Here is a 27,717-nt window from a genome sequence, read left to right as displayed (position 1 = left end):
CTGTACTGTGCCAACAAATAGTCCACAAGGCAGAAACATCTAAGCCCAAAAGTTATTTTTACAGGAAGTTTTTGATTTGCTTAAACATGTGTCATATAACTTGTAAAGATTGGGCTTTGCAGTTGCCTCTAGGCTGTATATTAAATGTTTAGGCTGACTGGTTTCCCCCCATATTTTCAGTCTTTGTGCTAAGCTAGGCTAACCAGCTGCCGTCTTTAGCTTCATATTAACTGTGCAAACACGAGCGGTGTCTATAACCTCTCAAGGTCTTTGTGAGAAATCCTAAAAGTGTAATTCCAAAGTATTCCAACTTTTCCTTTTAAAATGAAATGAAAAGCAGACCGTCGAGGCAACGATTCTAATCATCTGACAACAAGACCCCATGTCAACTTGTTATGCTTGTAGTGCTGCTTTTTTATTTCTTAGCTGTGTCATTTTATACAGAGCATTAAAGGAGCAACAGCATGACCTGCTGATCAGAAGGGTGAATAAATCAGTGTCTTTTTGACACCCTCAAGCATGTCAATGAGCCAAGTAGTCTGCCAAAATAGTTCAAATCTTTAGGCCAGCATTTTTCTTTAAAGTGATTTGACACAAAATGATCTGTTTGTTTTACCTTTTATTTTGGCTGCTATTCACAATTCATCTTTAATTCATTATCTGATCTGTGGTGTCATCATTTGGCTCATGGGCATTACAAATATAGGGAGCACTGTTTCCCCTAGGTTTACAGCATGGGGGAGGGGGTGGGGGGGGATACGCCTACAGAGACTACAGTCCTCATCTCAGCGGCTGTGGGTTTGAATCCGACCTCTGCCCTTTGCTGCATGTCGCCCTCCTCTCTCTCTTCTCCCAACATTTCCTGTCTCTCTTCAGCTGTCCACTTAAGGCTATGAAGCTTTCAAAAAATAAATACTTATTGCAAACATGCAGTGTGTCAGTCAGTAAAGTCAGTGGTGTATATGTGGATGTGTGACCTATTGAAGTGTGGGATGTTGTGCAAAACAGAACAAAGACCAAAATGTGCAGATGATGGTTGGGATTAGTCCAGGTGGACTGAGAGAGAGCCAGAGCAACACTGGTGTTGGGCTTATTTCCCCCGAGAGCAAAATGAAATCATTTGTAACAGCAATGGTCACTGTACATCACATAATCAATCAATCAATCTTAATTTGTATAGCATTAATACATATCAACTGTTATCTGAAGACACTTTACAAAAAGCAGGTAAAGGACCTTACTCTATGTTATGTTATCTACAAAGACCCAACGTTAATCATGAGCACTGAGTAACACTTAGCAAAGTTACAGTCGCAAGAAAAAACTTCCTTTAAGAGGCAGAAACCTCGAGCAGAACCAGACTCATGTTGAACAGACATCTGCTGAGACTGTGTTGGGCTTGAAAAGAGGGATAGCGGGAGATTCAGGAGGAAGGCTAGGGACAATGCTTTCTACATTTTTCTTCTGTTAAAAAGAATTCTGCACTTTGAGTGGTTTACATACAAGCAATGTGTTATTTTTTTTACCATACCAACACATGTGACGACGTGTCTGCCAACTTAAGATGGAGATGTCAAATGACTGAAATCCGTCATCAGATTGAGACATTAGAGAACAATAAGTTACTTGAAACACAAAGAAAGTAGTCGTCTGGTTGGGTTTCTACTCTGTACAACAGCCGGGGGACTAGAAATCCTGATTTTTGAGTCTTTAAATAAAACATGAAGCTCATGATACAGGAGTTTTATTTGTGACATCAAACTGGAAAACAAAGGATTGAACAGGATACTGACATTGTACCAGACAGTGAAATTGTCGGGTATGTAGCTCTAATAGAAGATATATGGAGAAATAATCACAATGATTGTCAATCTATTTGTAAGGATATACAAATCACTTTTTCGACTCTCCAGGCCAAGTACATGTCGCGGCTGAAACAAAGAATAAATCAATTTTATGGTACAAATTAAACATTGACAAATGAGCTATCTGTTGAGTAACAATCAATAGTCCTTAATGAATTCCCGTGACAGGTTTAAGTGCAAAGCTGCTCTCAGCAGAGGAAATAGAGAGAACAGTTGCATCTATAATTCAACAATATCAGTTTTAAAACACAGCTTAAAGTCGGAGCAGATGTTCGGATACTGTTGCTCCAAATAACCTGCAAACACATCTGAGGTTTGATTATTATTTTTTTTATTTCCTCCACCTGTTCTTCTCTCACATTTATCTGTTGTGTTTCCCTCCCTCTCTCTGACAGGAGATCTTCCTGGTGGTGTTTTTCGGTGTAGAGTACCTCGTCCGCCTCTGGTCAGCTGGCTGCCGCAGTAAATACGTCGGCATCTGTGGCCGGCTACGCTATGCCAGGAAACCAATCTCTATAATAGGTGGGAACACATCGCCCATACACACTCATATCTGTGGCAATGCAGACAAACACGTTTCACTCCCCACCCACACACATTATTCAAAACAGTACCAGTAAGCTTCATCCCAAAATGAAATATCTCAGACAAATTCAGCATGAAATGACTACCATCACTGCTACACTTTAGCTTTTTATTGTTAAAATTGGAACATCCAGGTGTTTTTTTGGCTTTTGATATTATTTGGAGCCCTTCTCGGGTCAATACAATAAGAAACTTTTGAAATGAAAACTGATGAAAATGTCATGATAAAGCACCAGCTGCCCAATTTTTTAATATCTGCAATTGCTTCTTGGATTTTCCAAAGCTAATAATGAGGACTTCACTTGCAGAATTTCTTAACATCTGCATGATTCTGAAGTATTGACACAAAGCTAAAGTTGTTGCCTCTCTATCTTTGCAGATCTGATTGTGGTTGTTGCATCTATTGTCGTGCTCTTAGTAGGCTCCAAAGGCCAGGTCTTTGCCACCTCTGCTATAAGGTAAGATACGGTGTACCGGTGGGAATTATATCAGAAAAAACTATGGGAAATAGACTTGAGTTTGAAAAGCGCTTTTCTAGTCTTCTGATTATACACAAAGCACTTTTTACACCGCAGGTCACACCTACCCGCTCACACACTGATGGTAAAGGCTGTAAAGTGGCCATCAGTCTTATCTATCCCATTCATACACATTCACTCACAAAGCAGCGGGAGCAATTTGGGGCTAGGGGATTTGCCCAGAGATACATCAGACATGTGGCTGCAGGAGCTGGGGATTGAGCCCCCAACCTTCCGCTTGCTATGTAGGCATGGTATGGGACCTGTTTTTCATGGTTGAGGTAGAGGAGGCATGTAACATTATTTTAGACTAGAGTGCTCTTCTTATGTTGCAACATGTTGAGTCCTCTAGTGATTCAAAAGAGTGTAAACCTCCCATGCACAAATAAGAATCTTTTTTATCTAGAACGTGTGTAAAGAGTTTGCCTGACCTGCACAGATCCCTCACCTTAACCCCTCTAAGCACCTTTGGAATTAATTTTTCAGCTGTGAGTCAGGCCTTGACATCAAGGATAGACCTCACTAACACTCCTGTAGTTGAATGAGAGCAAATTCTGAACCGGGTCAATATTTCTCCTTTATGAAGCTGAACACTAGCAGATTGAACACCCATGGTTGTGGACTGGATAAAGTGTAATGTTTGGATGTCTAGCAGTGGTCATAAAAGCACAGGCGTCCTTTACTTAAGTAGAAATACAAAATGAGTAGAAAAAGACAGGCACATGTAGTAGCAATGATTTAACATCATCATAAGTGAAAAGGGGAACATACAGGCTGTGTCATATACTCAGAGTATAAATGTAAACAGAAACCCTCTGAAGATCATTTTACTGACTGTTCCTGTGCAAGCTGATCGAACCCTACAGTTGTATTTAAATGTTTAATGAAATTAAAACATCTTAAATAAGAGAAAAGACACATATTCTACAAAACAGTAAATCTTTTTCTATTTGCAAATCAGTTGCAGTTATGTTGTTCTGCTCTGAGTCAGACCCTCATATCACATTTTCTCTGTGGCCATGTTCATTCTATAGTCCCTTTCATCTTGATATGTCTTCTGAGGTGTTTTCATAATTTTACATGTGCCTTGTGTGATATGCTTTGAAGAACAAGCCAAGGAATGTCATTTTCTTCATGTGTTATTGTTCCGTCTATGTAGGATGAAATACTAATTAATGTTGTGTAGAGGTCGCACAGTGATTCAAATTAGAAATATTATAAACTCCCCTTGAAATGCATTACAGAGTGTAACACGGCCTTCATGAAAATGTAGGAATGTAATTAGCAGTTTGCTTTTAAAATGTAGAAAGTTGTTGGAAAAGTAATACTCCTGGCAAAGTGCAAATACCCCAAAGCTTAAATTAAATAGTCATTGAATCCTTTTTGTTATTTTCCAGAGGGATTCGCTTCCTGCAGATTCTGCGGATGCTCCATGTGGACCGACAGGGAGGAACCTGGCGTCTCCTGGGCTCAGTTGTCTACATGCATCGACAGGTACGCATTCACAGCTTTTTAAAAAACATCACATATCAGGTCCAAAGTCATCAGGGCTGCTGATAATTACTATTAACAAGCCGGAGGCTTCCTCTCGGTGGATTTCGAGCGCCCCCTTGTCATGTAGTATTTTATGGTACAGTTTCCCCTCGTGAATGCAAAGAATACTCTGCATAGCCAGAAGGAGAGGGACACAGTGCAGTTTTGTTAGGGTCGTACACACCCCCCTCGTGACTGCAGCCCCTCTGAAGTATCATTCAGTTGAGACACATAGGTGGTCGTGATTACCCCCGCCGGCCACTGTCATTCTCCTCCATGTCTGTGTAAAAACAGAGAGTGAAGGTGAACAGAGCATCAGAGAAGTTGCTGAGCCTGTATGCCCGCTGTGCTTCCTTGTGTCGGCCTTGGCTGATGACCATATTGCTCCTGGCTGAAGCTGGTCATCAACACCCATTGACCTCAGCTGTAAGAAAAGTGAGTGTCGGGGCAGGGTGGTAATGGAGCCCTTTCCCAAACTCATTCCTTCCTGCTATAGCTATGGGGTATCACTCTGCATGAAGTCACACTTATGACAACAGAGGGCAACTTCAGAGGGAGGATGGAAAATAACCAGGAAACATCTGTCACCATGGATACTGACAGGTCATGTTTGCTCAGTATGCTGTTGTTATGTTTGTCACATAAGCCATGCTCATGTGCACAAGAAGTGTTGATTCATTTACTCTCAATACGTCAACAAAAATGTTGTTTAATATAAGACTTATGAAATACATTTAGATACAATCAAAGCCATGGTGGGAAGCAGTGTTCAACCTTTTTGCTATTACTAGGGATGTACCTAGTGACTTATTTCTTAATTGGTTAAATAGACGTTTCAATTCAGACTAGCAGACCTGTCTTAGGTTAGCACTTTTTAAGTATGTTGGGAGGGAGCATATCTTGTGGAGTTATTGTCATGATGAGCTGTGTCATGTTTCAGACCAATCGGGATCACAGCATCTGCTGGTAAACAATGTCAAGTTGATTTGCTGTTTGGGACTAATGTTAGCAGTGCTAGCACCACCAGACTTAGGTCCTGTGTCCACATGCCTGTCATGCATTGCTACGGTCTATATTCCAGTATATTGACAGATTCTACACACAACTTTATCTCCATTTTCTTGATCAAAATACTGCCAAACCATACTGCTTCTACAGGATACTATCTGTCCAGTGTGTTGGTTTACATCTGGGTAATAGAGCAAGGAGAGAAGGTCAAATAGCTGGTCTTTGGCTACAGCCCCACTTAGTGGCAGGGCGCTGCACAGCTTGAGCACAACATTGAACCGACAGCGAAGGCCACCATATAATAAAATGAGACCAATTAGTAATTCTGCAGTCGCCTAGCAAGGGTGACAGCATTTAATTGTTGGCTAGTCCGTCCAACCTTAGCTATGACCCCTTACAATTCCCTGTCTGCTGTTGACCCCTCAACATGTTAAGGCTTGTGGTTGGCTGTTTGAATATTTTTTTTAAGAATTTCTTTCTTGCGTCTTTTACCCTTCTGAGATTGCTTCAGTTGATGCACTTGCTAAAGGCCCTAAGCAGTGATATTATTCATTATTTCAGGTGTAACAAGCACAAAAAGGAACAAAGCCAGGAGATTGAAAATGAATTACGTAGACACATAGCTTAGCTGTAATGCGTATTCTTAGATGGCAGAGTGGGGTTGAAGCCAATCCCATACAGGCAATGTCCCTTTGCCTGTCCAGGGTAGACCTGAACATGTACCCAGTCAATCACAAAGCTGACAGTTAGAGACAGACAACCATTTATACTCCAATGGGAAACCAATTTGCAATTTAGATTTGCCACTTCAGCTAACTAGAGGAAGGAAAGGTGGAGGTGTACAATCTAGTGAAAAAGCCACATACACACAAGGAGACATGCAAACTCTACACAGAAAGGCCACAGGGGTCCAGCAGGTTTTAACCTCTTTGCCTCTTTGAGGCCATCACTGCTAAACGCTGCCCCACTATGCCGTCTGTAGCAGAGACATGTATTTTTCTTCATCCAGCAATCATCTTCATAACCCTCTCCTAATGTTGACCACTAGGTTGGGGACCTGCTGTTTAGGCTACAAACAAAACCAAATGTTATTTTACAGAGAAGTGGGATAGTGGAGAAGGACAATTAAGCATGTCATAGACTCTGTGGAGGTTAAAGAAGCCAGTTCTAGTCCAACCAAGTCAGTTTAAAAAGGACCTTGATATGGCTGAGCTTCACAGAAATACTCAAATTGAAGCAAATTGAGGTGAGTTGGTGAGTGTGTTAGGTACAGAGTGAGATTGACATTGACAGGTGGCTTGGTCCTGATTGGGCTTTAAAGGCTTCAGAGACTTCGATGTGTCAGTTAAAGGTAGCTTTTCTCAGAGAGCTTTGCCCTTTTTTTGTCCTTTTTGCACTTCAGACTACTTGATAGGCTTCAAAGCAACATGTGAAATCCCTCCGCGCCTCTAACAGCCGTGCACGGGGAAAATACAATCTGCTTTCGCACAAGAAAGCATTACAGTAGAGGTCAAATAGCCGTCAACCAGCTGGACATCAGCGTGCAATACTTCCAGTATTTGTTCCTTGGTGATTTTGTTGATGTCGTTTCAGGACCTGAATACTTTATTCAGCCATTCTCCTACACCCTCCTGTGTTAACAGCTGGAGTTTTTAAAGTCAATGGTGGTCGTTTACTGCAATCAGTAGCCGGTTTTTGTGTTGCAACTGCATCTAAATACACACTGAGCAGCAGTCTAGTGATTGTGGCTTGTAAACACAATTTGCACAGTTTCTCCTTGCTGGCTTGCTGGCAGATTGGAAGCACACGTCTCGTGAATGTGTTTGCCCGGTCACAGCAGCAGCATCTATATCTACTAAGCCTCTGGTAGTGGCTCTGGGAAGGTGCACTTGAATGCATGTTAAGCTGTTATATCCAGGAAATGTGCAAGATGTAAGTTAAAGGTGTTGCATGCTATCGTGCTCACTGCAGAAGCTGGATGCTCAAACTTTCATAAGAAATTGGGTAGTGATAGAACAGACATAGATTCTGAGCATCAATGCAACAACTATCAGTATGGGGTAATGTAAGGATAGGTTTATGATATTTTAAGGGAGGTGAACTATTCCCCGATGGTATTCTGCATTAATCTGCTGCTCCTGCTCCTCCGTGGCACCCTTAAAAGAAATTTGGGAGTGACAGTTTTGGGACGAGACATGAATGAGAATTTCACTCATCAGGAATTCAGTTGAGTGTGGTGCAGCGGGTGCTCCAGCACTCTGAGTGGCTAAACACAGTTTAAAATCACAAAGTAGGTGAGTGCACATAGAGATCCTTCACTAAAAGAGATCATACACAAAGAAGGGTTGAGATTACGGCCTGACAGGATTATAGCCAAGCCCAATTAGACCTCCTGAGCAAAGCAAACCACAGACGGTCCCTGCTTCAATCTGCAATAAGATGCTTCATAAATATTTGAAATACACCCGGAGAGATCAGCTCTCTGGCATTTTATACTGATTTATAATGATTTAGTCTTCGTCTGAATTCAATCGATGTCCCCTTAGTGATTAGAGCTTATTTCTGAGAACCTTTTAAGCATAAACTCAGATGCACCAATGGTTCATTTTCAGATGAATGAAGCTTAAAGGTAAGCTTGAAAAAAAAATAGGAGAGGGGATACACGCGCATCAGTAGGACTGGGCTAAGGAAAAAGTCCACAAAAATGGAAAAATAGTCTCTTTAATGAAGACAAGTGGTCAAAAATACCCGGTGCTCACAATGCTACAGTAGCACTGATGAAAGTCAATGATTGAAATGTTTGCTGCTGTTTTTCTTGACCTTTTTGCACTATGAGCACCTATGTTTTTGACCACTCGTAATCTGTACTGTTCTTGCATTTATCTCAGCCTGCTGACTTATTTGTGGCATTTTAGCCCAGTCGAACTGCTGTGGGAATATCTCCTCTGCCATTTTTTTTTTTTTCCCACTCGTACAGACTCAACCAAGTGTAATTTAACCGAATATATTTTTTGGGCCTTTTTTGCCTTTATTAGATTGGACAGCTGAAGAGAGACAGGAAATGTTGGGAGGAGGGAGTGGGGGATGACAAACAGCAAAGGGTCGAGGTCGCATTTGTACCCACGGCCACTGCGCTGAGGACTATTGCCTGCTAGATGGTGCAGGGGTCATAACCGCTAAACTATAGGCGCTCCCAAGTGTAACTTTTTTGATCCCCTGAGCCGGCGCAGTTTCAGAGCATCCAGACTCATAAAGCATTAAGCTACAAATCGTTTTGTTGTTTCATTCACATCAGCTGTTTGAAAAGGAATAAATGTTAAATAAATGTAAACAACAACAATACACTTTGTAGACATCAAAACAGCACTTGAAAAGCTGTAAACATTTCAGTCTAATTTTAGTCAAGGACAAAAGAAAGTATGTTAATCAAGGCTAAAGGAAGTGATACTGACGATGACAGTGTTTATGATTACCGATGCAGCTTTGCAGAGTGGGTGTCTGATCTGGTTTTGTTTATTAAAGCAACACATCCCAACATGAATAATATTCTTGTGTTTTAAACACAGTTCAACAAAGGGGAACCCCAGATGAATTTAGCATATGGTCTTTAAAAAGAGACAATAAAGGCTGTAAAAAAAACAACAAGAACAGTCCATCAGGGAGTAGTTGACTGCAACTTTTTGGATGGCTGAGTTGTTATTTTATCTACATTATGCTACAGCCGGGATTTAACTATATATAGCGTCAATGACAGTTTGAATAAAGCACACTCTATGAGTTCAGAATTAAATGATGTCTGACATTGTTGCATCCCACCCAAGCTAAGGGAAAGACTGCATGTTTTATTCAAGTCAAAAATTAAAGCAAGTAAATGCCGATATTTGACATTTAATCTGTATGGAGGCGTTCAACTCCATGGAAGCCCTTATAGGACATGCATCAATATATTTGATTTGTCTCTGTATTCCCTTGATAATGAGTAAGCTTTGGTTGTTGTTGTTTTTTCTGGAGAGCTCACCCTATTTGTCCGGTTGTATTGGGATTACAAAGCTGGCTGTCCCATTGCAAATAGTTAATTTCAGTCTTTTTCTCGAGAAGTACGCTCGTTATCACAGTAGGACCAGAGTCAGATAGCTCAAGAAAGAAAAGTTTAGGTCTTGAGAAAACAAATGGAAATAACTTAATATCGTGGGAAAACTAAGTACAATGTTTGGACGTACTGTATGTCCACTCAGGGAATCGTACATAAACACCAGGATCTGTGCAGATATTATTCACATGCTTTACCATGGAGCCAATGTTTTATCCTTGTAATGAGACAAACCTATCTGAGGTAAGAGCGGTTATCCTATTCAGCTATCTAGATTCCTGACTTTTACGTTTGACTAAGCCCCTGTTTGCAAGCCTTTTACCATTGTTGTAAGAATGCTATTTTAAATGTTATTTAAAATTCTTATCAACGATGGCGCTAGAACATACTTCATATCCAAAAACAAGAATAAGGCAGAATTTTTGTTTTTTCAAACTAAAATCAGGGGAGCTTGAAACCAAAAAGAGGAAAAGCAACAAACAAACAAATGCTTTGCAAAACAAAAAAGAGTATGTGGCAGGGAGTCAGATGTGGGCTGGTATTAATGCTGCTATAATAATAATCAGAGGGGACGTGCAACGGGTGAGTCAGGTCTGTCACCACAGGAGAGTGAGGACACAGTCACACATTTCCAGGGAGGCAGACCTGTGCCTGCTGGGGCTAAAGTTTTACCTTGTAGTTCTGAATGTGAGCAGTGCCAAGTGAGGTCAGACACACACTTCCTCCCCTTCAGTCGAGGACACGACTTATCCTGTTTATAAGCTGTGTCCCAATTCAGGGGAAGCATCCTTCTAAGGACCTTGCATTCATGGCCTGCGTAGACCACTCAGGCCAAACTGATATGAGACGGTCTGGTCTACAGATGATTTTCTGTTTGTGTCACCAGCTGTTACTGCCCTTAACCTTTAAGGTTACCTTACCAAGCATACCTTCCATACAAATGGTTGACAAATGCTCCAGCTCTAGCCCAGCTGACTAAACGTTATGTAACTCAACCTGTTTTTATAAGCTAATAAGAAGTTTCCAGGCCTCTTCTGTTTTTTAAAATATTTGTATCACTACCTATTGGATTGAGTTAAAATCAAAAACTTACATTTTTAAATGTATTATACGGGTTTGACTTCTATCTTGAATACTTTTGCCACATGTCATTCTCCACTCTCTTGTCCCAGTGTCCTACTCTACCCATTGTCTTTCTCTACATATAAGGCTTACACTAAAATCCTATTTTTTAAAAAGTGTCTTTTGAAGGATGCAGCCCCTGAATTGGGGCACCGCTCATAGTTTAAAAAAAAGTTTTAAAAGTTAAACTCCATGCAAAGCAGAGATGTGAATATGCCTTCGCCACCAGAAGCAAATGTTTTATTCACCCCTTAGCTTGCATGGATATGTGAGTGTGCCTCAATAGGGCAGAATTAATTGATGTAGGTATAAATAAAAGAACAGCAAGAATTCTCACTTTCCTTTTTGTTTTGAGCCTCTTTTAAAATACAAAACAATATTAATGCGATACCCAATTTGAAAAGATTTACCTGACCTAAAATATAAGATTGAACTTCAGCCTCGGAGCAGCATGCAGGACGTTAGAAAGTTTAAAGAAAAGGACAAAAGGGCATTGAAGGTTTTAGTTTTTACAGGAAATTAATGACAACTGAAAAAAATCCAGAATAATTCATGTCTTATTTTATAAAGTGATAAGTAGCCACTGAGCTTAAACTGTGTGAATCCATTTTAAGCTGTCAAGCCGAGACAGATAAACACTCATAAAAAGATTTCAATCATCACATTCATAGCAGATTTACATGAATATTCATAACCATATGTCCTATCATTTGCAAAGTCAGCGACACTAGACTCCAGGCAGATAAATGATCGACTGATAATATGACAATAAGCAAGGATTGCATAAGAAAGTCCATATAGATTCACACACTTCCAATCAAATTGTCTAACAATTTATTTTAAGATAAGTTGTGTTTGTGTTTGTATTTTCAATGTGTAATGTTTGTGTGCATTTCAGGAGCTGATCACTACCTTGTACATTGGATTTCTGAGCCTGATCTTTGCCTCGTACTTTGTCTACCTGGCAGAGAAAGAAGAAAATACAGGTTTTGAAAACTACGCTGATGCCCTGTGGTGGGGAGTGGTAAGTGGTCCTGTGTGTGTATTTTTTTGCATGCAAAAGTATGGTAAATTACCTCTTGTTTCTAGGCTCTATGCTATGCTAAGCTAGCCACCTGCTGAGTGTGACGGTCTGACATTAGATCGATAGCGATATGAAAACTTTTCTCCAGATTACCAGTTAATACTTTTATCATTTAAATTCAGGGTTGGTATTTTTTTTAAACTAGCATGATTTTGAAAGTAACATTCCCTCAGTGCTCCTTCTACACTCACCCCCTCCCCTCTGTGCTGCCTCAAAAGCCACGAGCGCCGTTGCTCCATAAGCGGACCTCAGCTCATTGCTTTCATTGTGTAGAAAATACGTCGTCTCATGTCTCATTCAGCGGTAAGTAAACACTAAACTTTTTCATAATGCATGTAAAAAACAAAACATGACTATTTTACTACTCACAACGACCAACGACAAACTCAGAGTATAAACTCTGTCATCTGTGACGCGTTTTGAGCGAGGGCTAGTGCACACAAGAGGTAGAGAACGAGCAGGGAGACGGGGAGGCGTGATTGGTTCATCAGATTGGTACCTCGTGGCAGACATTGGTTGAAGTTTTTACAGGCTAACAACTGCTACAGATGACAGATTTTCGTCGTTCCTTTTTCAGAGCACCTGAGTTATTCATTTCTGTCAGTACCTAAAGACAATTTCAACCAAAATCTTCCTAAGTGTAATCTATCTGGAGAAAATTACCAACCCTGCCTTTAAGTAATGTAATCTTTTAATTATTCATTTAATTTGTGTAACTGATCTAAGATTCTTAATTGTTATTCTAAATAGCCATCACCTTGAAATGTTTGTGATCACATCTGATCGGAGACACAGAGCTCTGTTACACGTTAGCGCTACCATTGACAAAGATTTTAATTGCATTGTCTTTTAAAGAGAGTTGTAATGACTCATCCTCTAAATATTGTTTTACTGACTTCTCCAGCTTGCCAAAAGTCAGGTTTTGCAGAATACACTGACTCTTTACAAACAGTTTTTTGAAAGTGAAAGGTCGAATATAGACTCTGTTTTATCTGTACTACTGTTGTTACAGTAGGAGTAGTGTGAAAACCCTTGGGCACATCCAGTGGGCCGCTAATACAAACAGAAAAAAACAAGTAGTGGAGAATATGGGATGAAATTTTATTTTCAGACAATAAGTCACCGCCCACACTGCTTCTTGGAAACTTCTGGGACTCTGATATTAAAAAACCATACGCACACACAGTAGAGTTATTACAACTGCTCTCGTATGTGAAGGATTACTTACTGTGCTTAAGCATTATTTACCCTGGGTTTTAGTAGGTCAGGGTCCACACTCTTAAAGTCACAACCTGTACTGTGAACCCTCTACATGAGCAAAATGACGGTCAGAGAAATGCAATGGTCGAAGGGAAAGAGCTCTACAGTTAAAACTCAAAGTAGATTGATCATACCTAACCATAGCTGTTTGGTAAGTCTTTAAGGTGAAGTCTAAGTCAAATCACAAACATGTTAACAGAGCATTATCCCCAGAAAAATATCACCTTGAATGAGTACGTCATTGTTGCTTGCACAAGGCAAGAAATTGTGTTCAGCTGTCCACTATTGCAGCATACATACATTTAAAGAATAGAATGTATGAATCATTAAATATATAGATAGTTGAATAATCACAAACTCACATTTGCAATTATGTAGGATAATGTTAGGGAAACTACTCAGCGGAAGAAAAAATGGAGGAGGACAAACAAAGTAGGCTATGCATAACGTCATCAATTCATTTTAACTGGTAGAAAAGTTGGGCCATCTTAATCTGAAAGAGAAGTCTTAACAAATGCAAAAGGAGAGAGGCAACTTAAAGTCGGGCCACGCCCACTCTACCAATGTATTTTTTAGTTAAGCCAATTTAAAGCAACATAATGAAGGGATTAGGTTTATAGCATTTAAGGCCATAGTAACGGACCATTGTGCATCAATTTGTAACATGTAATATTTTTAGCTGTGTTGCTGGCTGTTTTCTGGATATTTAACTGTTTTCTTTTTAGCTGATTTTTTTTCTTACTCACTTTTATTTGTGTCCCCACTTTTATGCTGTGAGCTCGACGTCACTGTAGATGAGGGAAACCTCAGTGTCTTTCGAGGTAAAATATTTACTCTAGTCCAGCTTCTTGCTCGGTCACTCCTTTTCTCCATTAGTTATTTATCACTGTCCTCTTCCATGTCTTAGCCTCAGCCATTGAAACAAAAAGAACGGACCAACTTCATTCTAGCTGAAGGCTGGTGTGTGAACAATAGTGCAGTAAAGCCGTACGCACTTATTGAGATAGAACCTTGGCCCTCTGCCATAGTTACATATTGCTGAAAACAGGTGGCCGGGGTGCTCTGTGGAAATGATGTAGACATTAAAGATGGTATAGATAGAAAATAATCACTGTTCATTAAACATGAAAATATGAGATTGTACGTTAACACTTACAGTTATTGCACTTCCATTTGCAACAGCAATTAAATGGTGAATAAACTTTCACCAATTAAAAGCATTTTTTCCTTCACTGCAACATTTACCCTCACACACACATTCATTAACTAACAGCAGACTGCTATGTGCCACACAGTGATGGCTATGCCTGCGGGAGCAATTTGGGGTTCAGTGTTGCCCAAGGACACTTCAACACTCGGGCTGCAGGAGCTCAGCATCGTTCCGCCAATCATCCTCAACCTATTAGAAGCCGACCCAGTCTGCTGTGGAGCCACAGCTGCTCCAGTTTGGAATTTGCTGTTGAGGGGGCGGAGGGTTGGAGTATTTCTTGATGTTTATGGCCTGTTTGTTGAGAATGGATTTCTCTCAGGTTTGCGAGAGGGAAGCATTCCATCTATACTAAGCTGTTGCTTATCAGTGCAGTATTTTCAGTCGGCAGCACTGCAGCTACAGTAGACTGTACAGCAGTGTGTCCTGATACTCTCTGAAGTGCAGCGGTAGAAATTCATCAGCAGTTTTTGGAGTCTGTTGCACCTCAGGCTCCTTGGTAAAAAAACAAAACAAAAAAAAAACAGGCGCTGCTGGGTCTACTACACCAGAAGGAAGGTGTTCAGCCTCCGGGTTATGTCCCCAGAAATGAGGACTCAAAGGAAATGGTGACTTGCAACCCAATCTACCCCCCTCCCTCTTACAGTAGCATTTCAACTTTTTTCCTTTTGAACCTGTGTGACTATTGTTCCAAAAATATCCTTTCAGTGTTTTTAATTTGCCACGCTATTGACTTGACTTTTCTGAGGGCAACATCAGCCGTTCAGTCAATCCATCATTTGGTCTCGACTGAAGTAACCAATTGATGGATTGCCATTAAACTTGTACATAACATTTATATTGCCTCAAGGGTGAAGTCTAGTCTGCTCACTTTGGTTGCCTCCTGACTTTCTGTAATAGCACCATCAATCAATCAATCAATCCATCAATTTTTATTTATAAAGTGACAAATCGTAACAAAAGTTATCTCAGGACACAAAAAGACCAGCAGAGCCTTATTAATGTCTGCAGTTTCGCCTTCTTTTAGCATTCAACTTTTCAAATTCTTCCCCCGACTCAATCAGCAGCGTTCGTTCAGCTGTTCAAAAAAACGTCGCTGGAACTTTCCCCTCTGTGACCAATTTGATCGTCTTTTCATCCATCCATTCATTTGGGCTTCTTATAAACCTTGGGTGCGTGCACAAAGCGAGGCTATGCAAGCCGGTCTTGTGTCAGCCTTGATTAAATAAAGCTGGATTGTGTTCATGGAACGACTTGAGGCTGGATTGGGAGATGACGTTACTTTCATTCTGACTTTTTCAGGTGAGCCTGGCTTTCTTAAGCTATGTTGATGGAATACCGCCGAGGTCTATATTGTACTGTTTGTTATATTACTTAAAGAGATCCAACTGGAGCCCAACATGGGCAAACACAACATTTGGCAACAGCGGCAAGAAAAGATGTCCTCTTGACCGGCAGAACCAAGCAAAAAGCCATCATCTGTTGACATGTGTCAGAAACTTCCTTACAGCAAGTGATAGTTTGCACACCATGATACATGAAGCTAAGTTATAGTATGAGCTTTATACATGCCAGAAATAGTTTTTGCTTTCCTTCTTGTGTTTTCTCAAAAGGTGACAGTGACTACCATTGGATATGGAGACATAGTTCCAACAACCTGGATCGGAAAGAGCATTGCATCCTGTTTCTCAGTCTTTGCCATTTCCTTCTTTGCCCTGCCTGCAGTAAGTGAAGCTTAGAGATTTAAGATGCAGAACATATTTTTGGTTTGTGTCAGTTTTAAATCCTCAAATCCTCAAAATCATCTCTATTGCTTCCTTCCACATGAATATTGCCAATTGAGAAGTAAATTCCTGATCGAATAATAGTTTTGAACATCTAACTATTTCCTTCAGATGAATTTGCACTGTAATAAATATTTAATTAAGTCTTTCAAGTGTCGAAGAAAACATGGAGTGTCTGATTTAGGCTTAAGTGTATGTATGATTTATGTGTCAACCACAAATGTATTTATCAAAGCTGGTTCAGACATGCTCTACTAGCCGCAGCGAGGACTTACAAGGGTTTAAGATTAGATAACAGAGAGCTGAGAGTTTCATACATTCTTTCTTAATCCTGTGCATTAAGTGCTGTAAGGACCTTGACAAGACATACAATGGGTTTGCATTTGTACTACAGATCTCTTGCAAGGTTTTTTACTAAAGCAAAATCCATTCCCATTCAGCGGCTCATTTCTTCTATGAATGTCTGAGGACAGTCTCCTCACATATTTCAGATCTTATAACAACTATCTGGTTAATTAATGGATGTTAAATAATCATAATGGCACAAATGAAATGTGTATCAATCAGTTTTCAATTTAAAGTGAAATGAAACTCAGAAAACTATTTTACAAAGTCTTGCCGACAAAGAAACCCAGCTTTAGCCGTGAAAAAGACTCAGTGATTACATGAAATGTATTACTTTGAGTTAATGAACACGCTGAGTAATAGACTTTAATGTTTCAGCAGCGCATATTCCCATCATTTTTGGTTAACTTTGTGTTTATTTCTGTCTCCACCGCCTCTAAGTGTGTCGTTAAAACTGAATTAATGAGCAGTAACTGTGCTGTGCTGTTTTTCACAGGGAATCTTAGGATCAGGCTTCGCCCTCAAGGTGCAGCAGAAGCAAAGACAGAAACACTTCAATAGGCAGATCCCTGCAGCTGCCTGTCTCATTCAGGTATTTGTCCACCAAAAAAAAACACACAAACAGAAACACAGCACAGCCGGGGGGACTGAAGTGTCTGGCAGCCCCAGCCTTATTATTGAGCCCATCCTTTCATGTAACCCTTACTCTCTTTGCTGCATGGCAGTCGAGTCCGTGTGAAATTTGTCCTGTCCAACCAATATATTGCTTTTTCATGCCCCTCCAGACAGCGTGGAGATGTTTTGCTTTGGAGAACTCGGATTCCGCCACATTCAAGATGTTTTTGAGGAAGAAATCCAGCTTCCCCACCTCCGCTCTGTTCACCCAGAATCCCAAGAAATCGGTTAGTAATTATTTGAAAGATTTCACTATGACTGCTTCTCGTATTCAGTTTCCAGTTTATCGTATACACAGAGGTGAAAACCAATGTTGTATGAAGCAACAGGACTGCAACACTGTTTTTAATTCTGCATTCACGAAGGTTGCAACATTCTTCTTTTATTTAAAGGAAGTTTTGATTTAGTTTGATTCAGTAAAGAAAAGGAACTATCCTGCAGAGAAACCCTTCAGGGACTAGAATCTACTCTTTAATGTTTCTATCAAATTTGAAATATATATATATATATATATATATATATATATATATATAGATATTGAAGAAAAGTAAAGATATGCAACCAAGACAAAAGCCAGCAGAAAAATATAAAATTCATATTAATTATTCAGTATTTCTGAACAGACCAGAACAGACCATGCCAACACTCATGTATACAATGTTTGCATGGAAGAAGATCTCCCTGGAGACTTTGCAAAATAACAGGCACACAGCGAAGTCACATTTAAAGTGTGAACAATCTTCAGACAATCGGGTCAGCATACTGTCTAGACTTTCCCTTTCACACACACAGATTTGACACCATTCTAAACTATTTAAAAGTCTTGTCTGGGTAGAGTCTGCTGGAGGAGAAGGAAGAGGAGGGACTCCTCATAAAGACGGGGATGTTTTTGCATTGCTATCACTACAACATATCTGCAAAATATATGAGTGAAAAGTTAAATACAGTCAACTCAGGAGAGCAGAAAAGACACTACAGCAGCAAAACTCTGTGTAATATGAATGACTTTATGCATTCAACTACCCACTAGCTGTGAATGTCCCAAACTAAATTGTAAATACTAAACTGACTTATGCTAGTACAGCGCAGGTCACACCATCCACACCCATTTACACACTGATGGAAGAGTGTCCATAAGTATGAACAAATTCAAACACATTCATTGTTAAGAATTCATACACATTCATACAACATCAACACAGCGGAAGCAATTTGGGGTCAAGTGTCTTGCCCAAGGACACATCAGACGTGTAGCTGCAAGAGCTGGGGGTCAAACCCCCTACCTTCCGGTTGAGAGAAGCCTGACTCTACCAACTGAGCCACAGCCGCCCTATTACCTGCTGTATTCACAGATTAGCTCATCCAGACATGAGACGGTCTTTGCACAAGTCAGGGGATCTGGATGTCTGCATTTTCCCATGGAGATATGTCTGCACATTTTCAGGAGTGCGGTGAATGTCTGAAAGGGGCTTATGACTATCAGAGTAATAATAACTTCTCTACTCCTGCACGCAGACCCTCAATCAAACCATTAATCATTGCTTATAGATGCATCTGGCAACAAAAATAGAGAAGTACATCAGTCACGACTCCTTTATTGTGTTATTGACTCTATTAACACATTAAATATGCAACCACAGACAGTTAGCTTATTAACTTTGATGCACAGCACAAATGTTTAGGTCATGTAAGGCGAGGCAAGGCAAGTTTATTTATATAGCGCATTTCAACAACAAGGCAATTCAAAGTGTTTCATGTTTAAGGAGAGCTGATAGGTTGACATTTCTTTGTATATCTGCATGTTTAAAATGACGACTCTCTTCACATTTTGACTTAAACATTAGGAGAACATCATTTTGAATGTCTTTCACTCTGGTGCCAACCCAATAAGGACATTTATTCATAGGAACACTTTTCAATTTCTTGTGGAGGTGAAGAATAGGAAGATGTTGAAGAGCACCAACAGCAGCCCTGCTGCCACAGCTCCCAGCATCACCTACGACTCTGCGTTCGATAGTGGGAGGGAGCTGACCTCTGACGTTTACAGCACTGTGGGGACAGGTAAAAACAAGACTAACTGTGTTCCAGTTAACTTTAACCAGTGCAAAAAAATATATGTTATGTACAACATCACACTGTATTTAAGAACAGACTTGTGCAGTGGCCTGGATTTTACAATGAGCAAGATCATATATTTGACCATATCCTAAAAAGTCTCTGAATGAGAAAATGTACTGTAAAATCCTGTGTAAAAAATGCACTTTTAATACCTATTTTTTCCTCTAAAAGGTTGGCTGCATCTTATACATTGGTGCAACCAATATAACAGTATGAAATAGTATGAAGTGGTGACGCTTGCAGTGTGTGATGGTGGCTGGTTGCATGCTGAGCTGGGAAAGATAGCGACACAGACCCATTTAAAGCAAACAGTGGTATATTTTTCAGTGAATAAAACTTCACTGCTCTTCTGATTGAAAGATTCCTGTATTAAAGTTAACGAGTGACCAGCTGAGTCAGGCAGTGTGACTAGGGGGCTGTCGGTACTAACTAACTTTCACCGTAGGCTGAGAGCTCAACTTCCGTACTGTAGCTAGTAAGAGAGCAAACTCCACAAAGTGAAAACAGATGGTACTAAAATAGCGACACAGCTGTACACAATGCATGTTGTAGACTTCGCTGAACACAAGAGAAATCATCATTCAGGTAGAAAGTTTAAACACTTTTTTCTTTCTGGGAGAGCTCTGAAATCAGACTGCGTCTTGTAAACCGTTGCGACTTATATTCTGGATTTTACGTTAAATGTTAAACCTGTAACTCGTTGAATTGCAAATGGGATTTAAACATTGAAATTCAGTTGTAAAGTGAGTGAAATCAGGTCAATCCAGCTAAGTCCTCTTTTCAAGCATATTTCAATTGGCTAAAATGGTTATAACATCAATGTGTCACAAACACAATTATGTTTCACAACATTGAGAAGTTAATTTTAGCATTGAAAGAGTCAACAGAAATGAAGTCTTTTTGCAGTGGGGTGTGAAATCCCATCTGTGCAATGAAATAATTTCAACCCATCAGGTACAAAACAAACCTTAATATGCCTTTCCATGAGCTGTATGATGTTATCAACAAGGTTCAGAGACATCCTTAAGTCAGCAGTTATGAACACCCCCCACAGAAGGTGACTAAAGAAGATGCAAAACTTAAGCTGTACACCTCTGACTACAGAAAGACCCCTGGGTGCTGATGTCATTTTTACATACAGTACTTGACAGGAGGTGACTGTTATATAAATGTCAATGGCAAACGTTGGAGAGTTAAGACTTGGATACAGGCAATCATGAGCTAAAAATTAGTTCTACTCCTGTGTTCACGTTTTTCATTGGTGACTGTGATGTACTGGTCACTTACACAATCATTTAAGCCACTATAAATATGAGATATAGCTCGACAATGGCTGCATGTGAATGAATGGGGAGTCTTGTGACAGAAGCAGAATCTAGAATCTAGAATCAAGAATCAAGAATCAAGATCTAGTTGAAACAAAGCAGTTTAATCAACTTGTTCAAATTGCCGGGAAAAACCTTTTTAACCAGTTTTGAACGTTTTTAAAGGCTTTATATTTTTCACACTTAAATATAATAGAAGTCAAGTATATCCTCTGAAAATATCTCTCTGAGTCATGACTGTCTACAATGGGTGTAACACCTGAGTTCCACTGTCTGTGATGCTTTCCGAGTTTTCCGAGTCCTATCTTCAGTTTGTTTACATCGCTCGGATGGCCAGCCGGCTCATCCCCTCGCGTATAAAAGTTGTTTAATTGAGAGACTAGAGAAAGGAAGAAGAAAATACTGTACTCACTGCTTATTTTAATGTCACGCTAGTGTTTCTAGATCACGGTCATTTCGGGTAAATTTACATGCAGTGTGAAGATACGAGCATAATAAAGAGCGCTAGCGGCAAGACTCGCATATAAAGCCTTTAAATGTTGGACACTGACGTTTTTTAAACATCTTTTCAAAAGCAAAAATGCTCTCTGGTTAGTTTCTGAGGTATATAATTGGTTAAATAAAAATCAGAATAAGCATTCAAGAGTGACATTCAAGGTACACATACTAGTAAGCATGGAAAATAAATGTCTAATGCCTCCTGTGCTATAGCCACACATTCAGTGGTGATACGGTAAAAGGAAAATCTTTGATTTGAGCGGCCGTTTGGGGTTGAAACCACATGAGGCGGAGACGACAAAGTCCAAACATTAAAGATGGACCATTAAAGATGGATGAGCACATTGCAGCGATAAAACGTGAGGTTGCATTGATGAGCGTGAACTCCAGCAGTGCACGGCCGGACTTACAAAACTTCACACAACATTCAGGGCTCCTAGATCAATAGTGGAGGGCTGAGAGTGATATTCAGAGGCAATTCAAACCACATCCTTTGTATCCTTCCAGTTTCATTTAAGTCAGCCTGTGTGTTGTGCAATTCCACATTTCCCCGTCAATTCACTTTGAATTTTTTGAATTTTGTCGAATGTCTTTGCCTTCAGTGCAGTCACGGTTCTGCACACACAGAGAAGCAGGCTCAAAAGCAGGACTCGCAGGCAGTTGAAAGCAATCAGTCATTTATGTGGTTAAAAGTTCAAGGCAGAGTTCGGCAAAAGGCTATCAGTCAGCAACAAAGCAGGCGAGAGCAAAGCAGGCAGAACCGGGCTGCGATCAGAAACAGGGAGGCAGGAAAAATATAAATAAGCGCTGTATAACTAAAGTCAAGGCTCAGACTGCAGGAATTCTGTCAGCCAAATTACCCTGATTCACCCTTCCAAACAATGAGGGAAGAAATCTGATCAGGTACCTAGGTCAGTATTGATGTTTGGCCCAGAATATCTTGTAGTTTGAGGGGGCTTACAGATCCAGTCTAAAACCCCTTGAACTGCTAATAGACTTATTGAAGACACCCATATTATTCCAAAGTGTTTCATATTAAGATTTCATATCTGGATGATTGTATAACAACTTTCAAAGCTGCGACAGAAAAGCACATAACAGGAAAACTAATGAGAAGAAGCAGCAGCTGTTAACAGTGTTTTTGAGCAACTGCTAACATTCAAGTGCCTGGGACCAACATCACAAGCAATAGAAATAGAAAGCCTTTATTGTCATAATACAATTGTATATGAAATTAGATATGCTTCACCTTAAAGTGTGCAATCATACAGGCATCCGCAGCGACAAAAAAACATGCATTAAAGATATTAGAACTGACAGAATGCCCCCCACACGTCTTCCTGAAAATTATAATTGCTTTTCCCCAACCTTTTGTTCCAGCCAGTCTCTCATAATCTTGATCTCAGAATTGTGTAAACATTTTGAAAGTCTTGTAGTCTGACTAAATTGCTGTGTAGAGGGCTGGTATATATGCAGATGAACTACAGTAATGTGAGAATGGGGAATAAGTGAACTCGTTGATGAGGGGGTGAGGTCACTTACAAGGCAAGTCGATGACAGCAGTTAAAATAATATACTGAAAAATAAGCCAAAATCATGAAGTGCTTTAATTAATATACACTTCCAAGAATTTTCCACTATCCTAAGAAGATTATTCCTGTACAAGTTCTACAGACTTTGGTGATCCTTTGACTTTCATCAGCAGGTTAAGTAATGCCTTATAGTTTAATATCTTAAAGGCATTATATGCAGCGTTCTAAAAGCAGACATCAAATATACCTTTTGTAAATATATTGTGGAGTAATTACTTCCTATAAATAGAGTAAAGTCAAACTCCCTCTGGGTTTGTTGTTCTATGCACTGTGTTCACATGGACAGGATGACGCCTCCTTCTGCTTGTTTCACTCAGAGGCTCAAACATGTTTCAGAAATGCTTTTTTTACCCCTCCGACCATTGGCCCTGCCACCACTTGGAGGGTAGAGAGACAGCCCCATCCACTCAGGGAAGCTGTGTCTAGGAGCGTGATAACAGAGTGTCATTGCAAGAGGAGGCTACAACTGAAGGAGAACAAACATTCTAAACCAAGACAATATTTTCTACGGCCTTAAATTCTGCTCTGACAGGCGCATAGCAAGCCTTTAAATCTAACAATTCAATCCACACAAAAATCCAAAACACATGTTCATGGGCTCAAGAGGATGCATCCACATGACTTTAAGATTCAATTGAATTAAATGTATTTTATTTAAAGCAATTTGACATATGGTACCAATACAGAGCATGAAACCTATGTGCTGCACAGAGAGTTTATAGCAATCGCTCATTTTTAACTTTTGACCCTGGTTGGGCCTGTGAGAATACAGCATAAAAAAATCAACAACATACAGAAACATCAAAGCATATGACACTATATTATGCTCTCTAGGTAATCTCTTGTTTTTTTTATAAGGCTGCCCGAGGTTGACCTTTTTGTTGTCTTGAGCGAGATAGCGATGACTAGACCATTTGATGGCTTTAAGTTAATTTTGCTTTGGATATTCAAGGTTCACAGAGGAGACATTTAATTACTTTGGTGATTAAAATGTATACCTGGTTATGGCACTGGAACACCAAACACTTGGGTTCATGATTAAATGTCTGCAAAACCAATGCCAAACTAAACCCTTCAGCGTTTTTGTGTCGAAGCTCCTGTGAAGAGTTTTTAGCTGTTTTTGAAACAGACTGGAATTATTACTGATGCCTCTAAAGCAATCAAGACCTTCAGAGACAAGACGGATCATTTCTCTAAAGTTAATTTTAATGCTTGTCACCAATGCTGCAGGGTAGGTGTCAGACAAACTGATTAAAAGCAAACTGCAGAGACATCCATTATGTACATTCTCCACAGGAAAGATTTTGACTGAGTGATACATTCGACAATTTTAAGAAAGCAGGATGAGTTGTTTTATCAGCAACACAAATAGCACACATACAAGCCAAGGTCAGTTAAGTGATTAGAGGTACCACTGTCTCCACTAAAGCATCACAATCAATGCAAACTGAAAGATCCACAAAGGAGCTTATGGAGGGTGTTATGTTGCTCTCTAACCCATGAATAGATAATGGAGGTAAACATTTCTCTCACTTAAAATGTTCTTTACTTCCTCCGTCTTAACTTCCTCTTGTCAGTAATGTCAGTCTGAGAGTGTCAACATCCTGATATTGGCATCAGCATCTCCTGTTTGTTGTGAGAAAAGCCTCAAAGAGCAGACTTCCAGTCTTGTTACAATACATATCCAAATATCTCTTAGTTTATGCAAATAGCAATAAGAAGAAGTCTGCACAGCAAAGAAATTGTACTTTTTTTAAATTCACCTTTCAGCTGATATTAAAGCTCACAAATTATACTCCTTTTCAACCAGTTTAAATCATTCTCAGAGCTCCCTAAGACATGTCTGTGAAGTTTTTTGAAAAAGATCCACTCTGATCCTGTATTTAATCATGTCTATAAACCCCTCTATTTCAGCCCTGTTCCAAACAGGCTGTTTCTGTGTCTGTACCTTTAAATGCAAATTAGCTGTGTTCCTCCCTCTGGAAGGACATGTGACTCGGGCTTTCTTCCACCATTCCTAGTTGTTCACAGTGAGAAGGCAGACTCAATGGGCAATAAAAACACTAGCTGTGGGAGTGTCACCCACCTGAGGGAGGGGTTACTGCCCTTTGTGATGTCATGAATCTCTAAACAGCCTTTTCGAGCACACATTTTCTGAAAAGTGGAGCAGTGAGGTGGACTTTTCTCATATTTGGGGGATTTGTAGCCAGAGCACATATTAGTGTTAGAAAACCATGGTAAAGTGTATTTTTCATAATATGTAGCCTTTAGACACAAAAATGAGTATCCATCCATCCATTATCTGCTTTTTCCGTTCGGGTCGCGGGGCTTGAACTGATCCCAGCTGTCATTGTGTCGTATTGTTCTTCCTTTCTTTCTAAAAGTATTGAAAAGAATTGACAGAGTTGTTTGATTTGATCTACAACTTTTCTACAGTTTCAAACACTAACTTATTCAGTAACATCTTTGAAATGCTTCTTGTTATATATATTTATATATATTTCGTTTTCTAATTTATTCATTTTATCCCTGATTGTGCCCCTCAATGTTTTCTTCATCTAATTTGGTATTCAACGTTTTTCTGTGAACCCTAGCTTTCAACAAGATTCATGTGAATCATCATCATTTTTTATGATCAGCGCTGCATGGAGGGCATTAATGGATGAATATGGATGAACAAAATGAGATAGTGGGTGCAGTCTGTTTACTCTCCTCTCCAAAAAGATAAATATGGGTACTTTTAGCGTGTCTATATTATGTGAACCACTAATTGGATCGCTCTCTTTGTTGTGCTTAGTTATATAACCTTTTTCTTTTACACCAGCTGGTTAACTGAAGAGCTGCCTAGAAGCGTGACTGCAGTGCTGCCCCCAACATGTATCTGCAAACAGTTCTACTTTGCACTCACTTTTCAGTGTGAAACAGCAGAATTTAATTTGCCCAGTTTCAAGGATTTATGAATGTCTGTTTGCTTCATGTTAGATGAAAATCAGTGTCTCGGATTTTGGGCTAAATTAATTCTACAGGTCGCACTGCACATGTTACAATTTACCATGTTGCTTTTAAGTGTGAATCATTTCATTTAATTGCCACATTGCCATCTGGTGTGTGATGTTATTGACTGAATGCACAGTGATGGTGGCTCAGGAGCCGAGCTGCTTTCCCAAACTGTCAGCTAAAATAATTGTCCTGTATGGATTTTCAGACAGCATAAACCAAGTGTTTTCCATTTGAAATGAAAGTTTGCAGCTTTATAGTATGTGGCTCTGCTGCTCTATAGCTTACATTGTTTAGATTGTAAACATTGATTCTAGTACTTAAAGAATGAGATAATTAGACTACTGTCACAGCCCAAGTCAAGATTGGGCATTGGAGAGACGACCACACATGAGCTGGACCGCAAAAAAATGTTCATTTCAAAACAAGAAAACATTTTGTGGGAATCCAGGGACAAAGGCCGTTTCTGATATCACATACTCATCTAGTACTCCCTACTTCCTAGGGAGTTCTCTGTAGTGGATTATATAGTGAGCTCATTGGCACAGAAAGAAAAAACATGGTGGACACTACTCACTGTCTAGCTGGACACCGATAATAACTCCATTACATGCTGCACGAATAAAACGTCCAGCAACACCAGCCAGGGATAAACAGCATAATAATGGAATGTATTTTATTGACTAAAATGTTATACTGAGTGTATTTTCACTAAATATTTAAGTACAATTTATACAACTAGAATACAGCAATTTTTAAATGTTTATTTTGGCTTTTGCCTTTATTAAGAATAAACAATGGACATTGGGAGAGAGAGTGGGGAATGACATGCATCACAGTAAAAAAACGTGCTATAGTGTTATAAAGGTTTAGTTTGACTCCTACTTGAGGATGTTTGATATATTTTAATAATGAATTTTCTCATTATGCCAATAATAGATGGCACGTCTCTGTATGATCAGCAGGGTGACAATTTAAAGAAAAAAAAACACGAGGAAAGAATTAGAGAGACGTCGCAGATGCTTCTACACAGGGGGCTCTTCGGCATTTAACATCCTCTGTGACGTGTTTAAAACTAGTGAGCAGGTCCGCCTTGTTTATTTGATTGTATAAGGTGACAAAAGAAAAAAGATCTGAGTGACTTTGAAAGAGGGTTTATCGTCAGGGAGCAGATGGCTTCAGTCACAAAGAGTTCAGTCGGCCATATTTTAGACAGACTCTCAACCGCCATCATCATAACAGTTGGTTCATCATCAAAAAAATCATTTTAAAAAATGATTTCCATTCCTCCAGTCAAGTCCAGAGACATGTAGAGTCATTGTTTATGGATATTGAAGCTGTTCTGGCAGGTTGTGGCCACCCAACCCCTTTCTTTTAAGTCTCTTTAATGTTTGGTTTCCTTTATTTATTTTTCACTCATAACATCTCTCAGGTTTCTGCCCTTTTTTTTTCTCTGTCCTTAAACCTGATTCTTTTCTGTAACATAATGGGCTCTTTTCTTTTTCTTGTCTTTTTACCCCCCCCCCCCCCCCTTGGTGGGTTGTTCGTGTACCAGGTATAGCAGGATCCCAGACTTTGGGAGGATGTGGTGAGCTGCTGTTAGTGTCCACGTCCTGCACATGTCGTCTGTACTCTCACCGTCCATGAAAACAGCACCTTTATTCGTCTTCTCTACCAACATGGTTCTTTAGATCACTGCATGATCCTTTTAATGATACTAAAGTTTTGTGAGTCATCAATACAAAACTTTATCTTTGTCGTATTTGTTGCTGTTGTCCTTTTTTTTTGCTCTGTGGTAAACATTGATCACCGGTTTCTCTTCACTTGTGCCTCAGATCACCAGCAGTCCTGGCCGTCTCTCTCTTCCGTTCACTTCAGCTCACAGCCTCCAGGTAAAATCACGTCATATGAATGTCAGTAGGTTGTGCATCACATGGTTCAGCGGAAGAGTTGACCAGAGTTTGAACTTCTGATATGTCCAATGCTGGATCTAAGAGTGTAAAGGTTTAATATGATAGCATCTTTCATAAAAAGTGTTCTCTTGAATATGTTTCATCCCACCCTAAAGTAGCCTTAAATCTTCCTGACCTGGCTGTTCACACATGCACCTT

At 39.8% G+C, this 27,717-nt stretch overlaps 1 protein-coding gene across 1 annotated transcript in view; it reads left to right on the top strand.

Moving 5' to 3' along the window:
* kcnq1.1 (potassium voltage-gated channel, KQT-like subfamily, member 1.1) overlaps window positions 1-27,717 on the top strand; it is a 59,050-nt gene that overhangs the window by 20,451 nt on the left and 10,882 nt on the right. Inside the window, exons 3-12 of the mRNA XM_061063511.1 lie at window positions 2,261-2,387; window positions 2,830-2,908; window positions 4,366-4,462; window positions 11,620-11,745; window positions 15,886-15,996; window positions 16,898-16,993; window positions 17,187-17,303; window positions 19,008-19,137; window positions 27,162-27,194; window positions 27,442-27,498. Of these exons, the coding sequence (XP_060919494.1) occupies window positions 2,261-2,387; window positions 2,830-2,908; window positions 4,366-4,462; window positions 11,620-11,745; window positions 15,886-15,996; window positions 16,898-16,993; window positions 17,187-17,303; window positions 19,008-19,137; window positions 27,162-27,194; window positions 27,442-27,498 (973 nt within the window). The remainder of the gene's footprint in view (window positions 1-2,260; window positions 2,388-2,829; window positions 2,909-4,365; window positions 4,463-11,619; window positions 11,746-15,885; window positions 15,997-16,897; window positions 16,994-17,186; window positions 17,304-19,007; window positions 19,138-27,161; window positions 27,195-27,441; window positions 27,499-27,717) is intronic.

This window comes from Labrus mixtus, chromosome 1, assembly GCF_963584025.1.
Source record: "Labrus mixtus chromosome 1, fLabMix1.1, whole genome shotgun sequence".
Classification (NCBI taxonomy): Eukaryota; Metazoa; Chordata; class Actinopteri; order Labriformes; family Labridae; genus Labrus; species Labrus mixtus.
The sequence above is the reverse complement of the archived record's forward strand: the minus strand, read 5'-3'. Positions and strand labels throughout refer to the sequence as shown.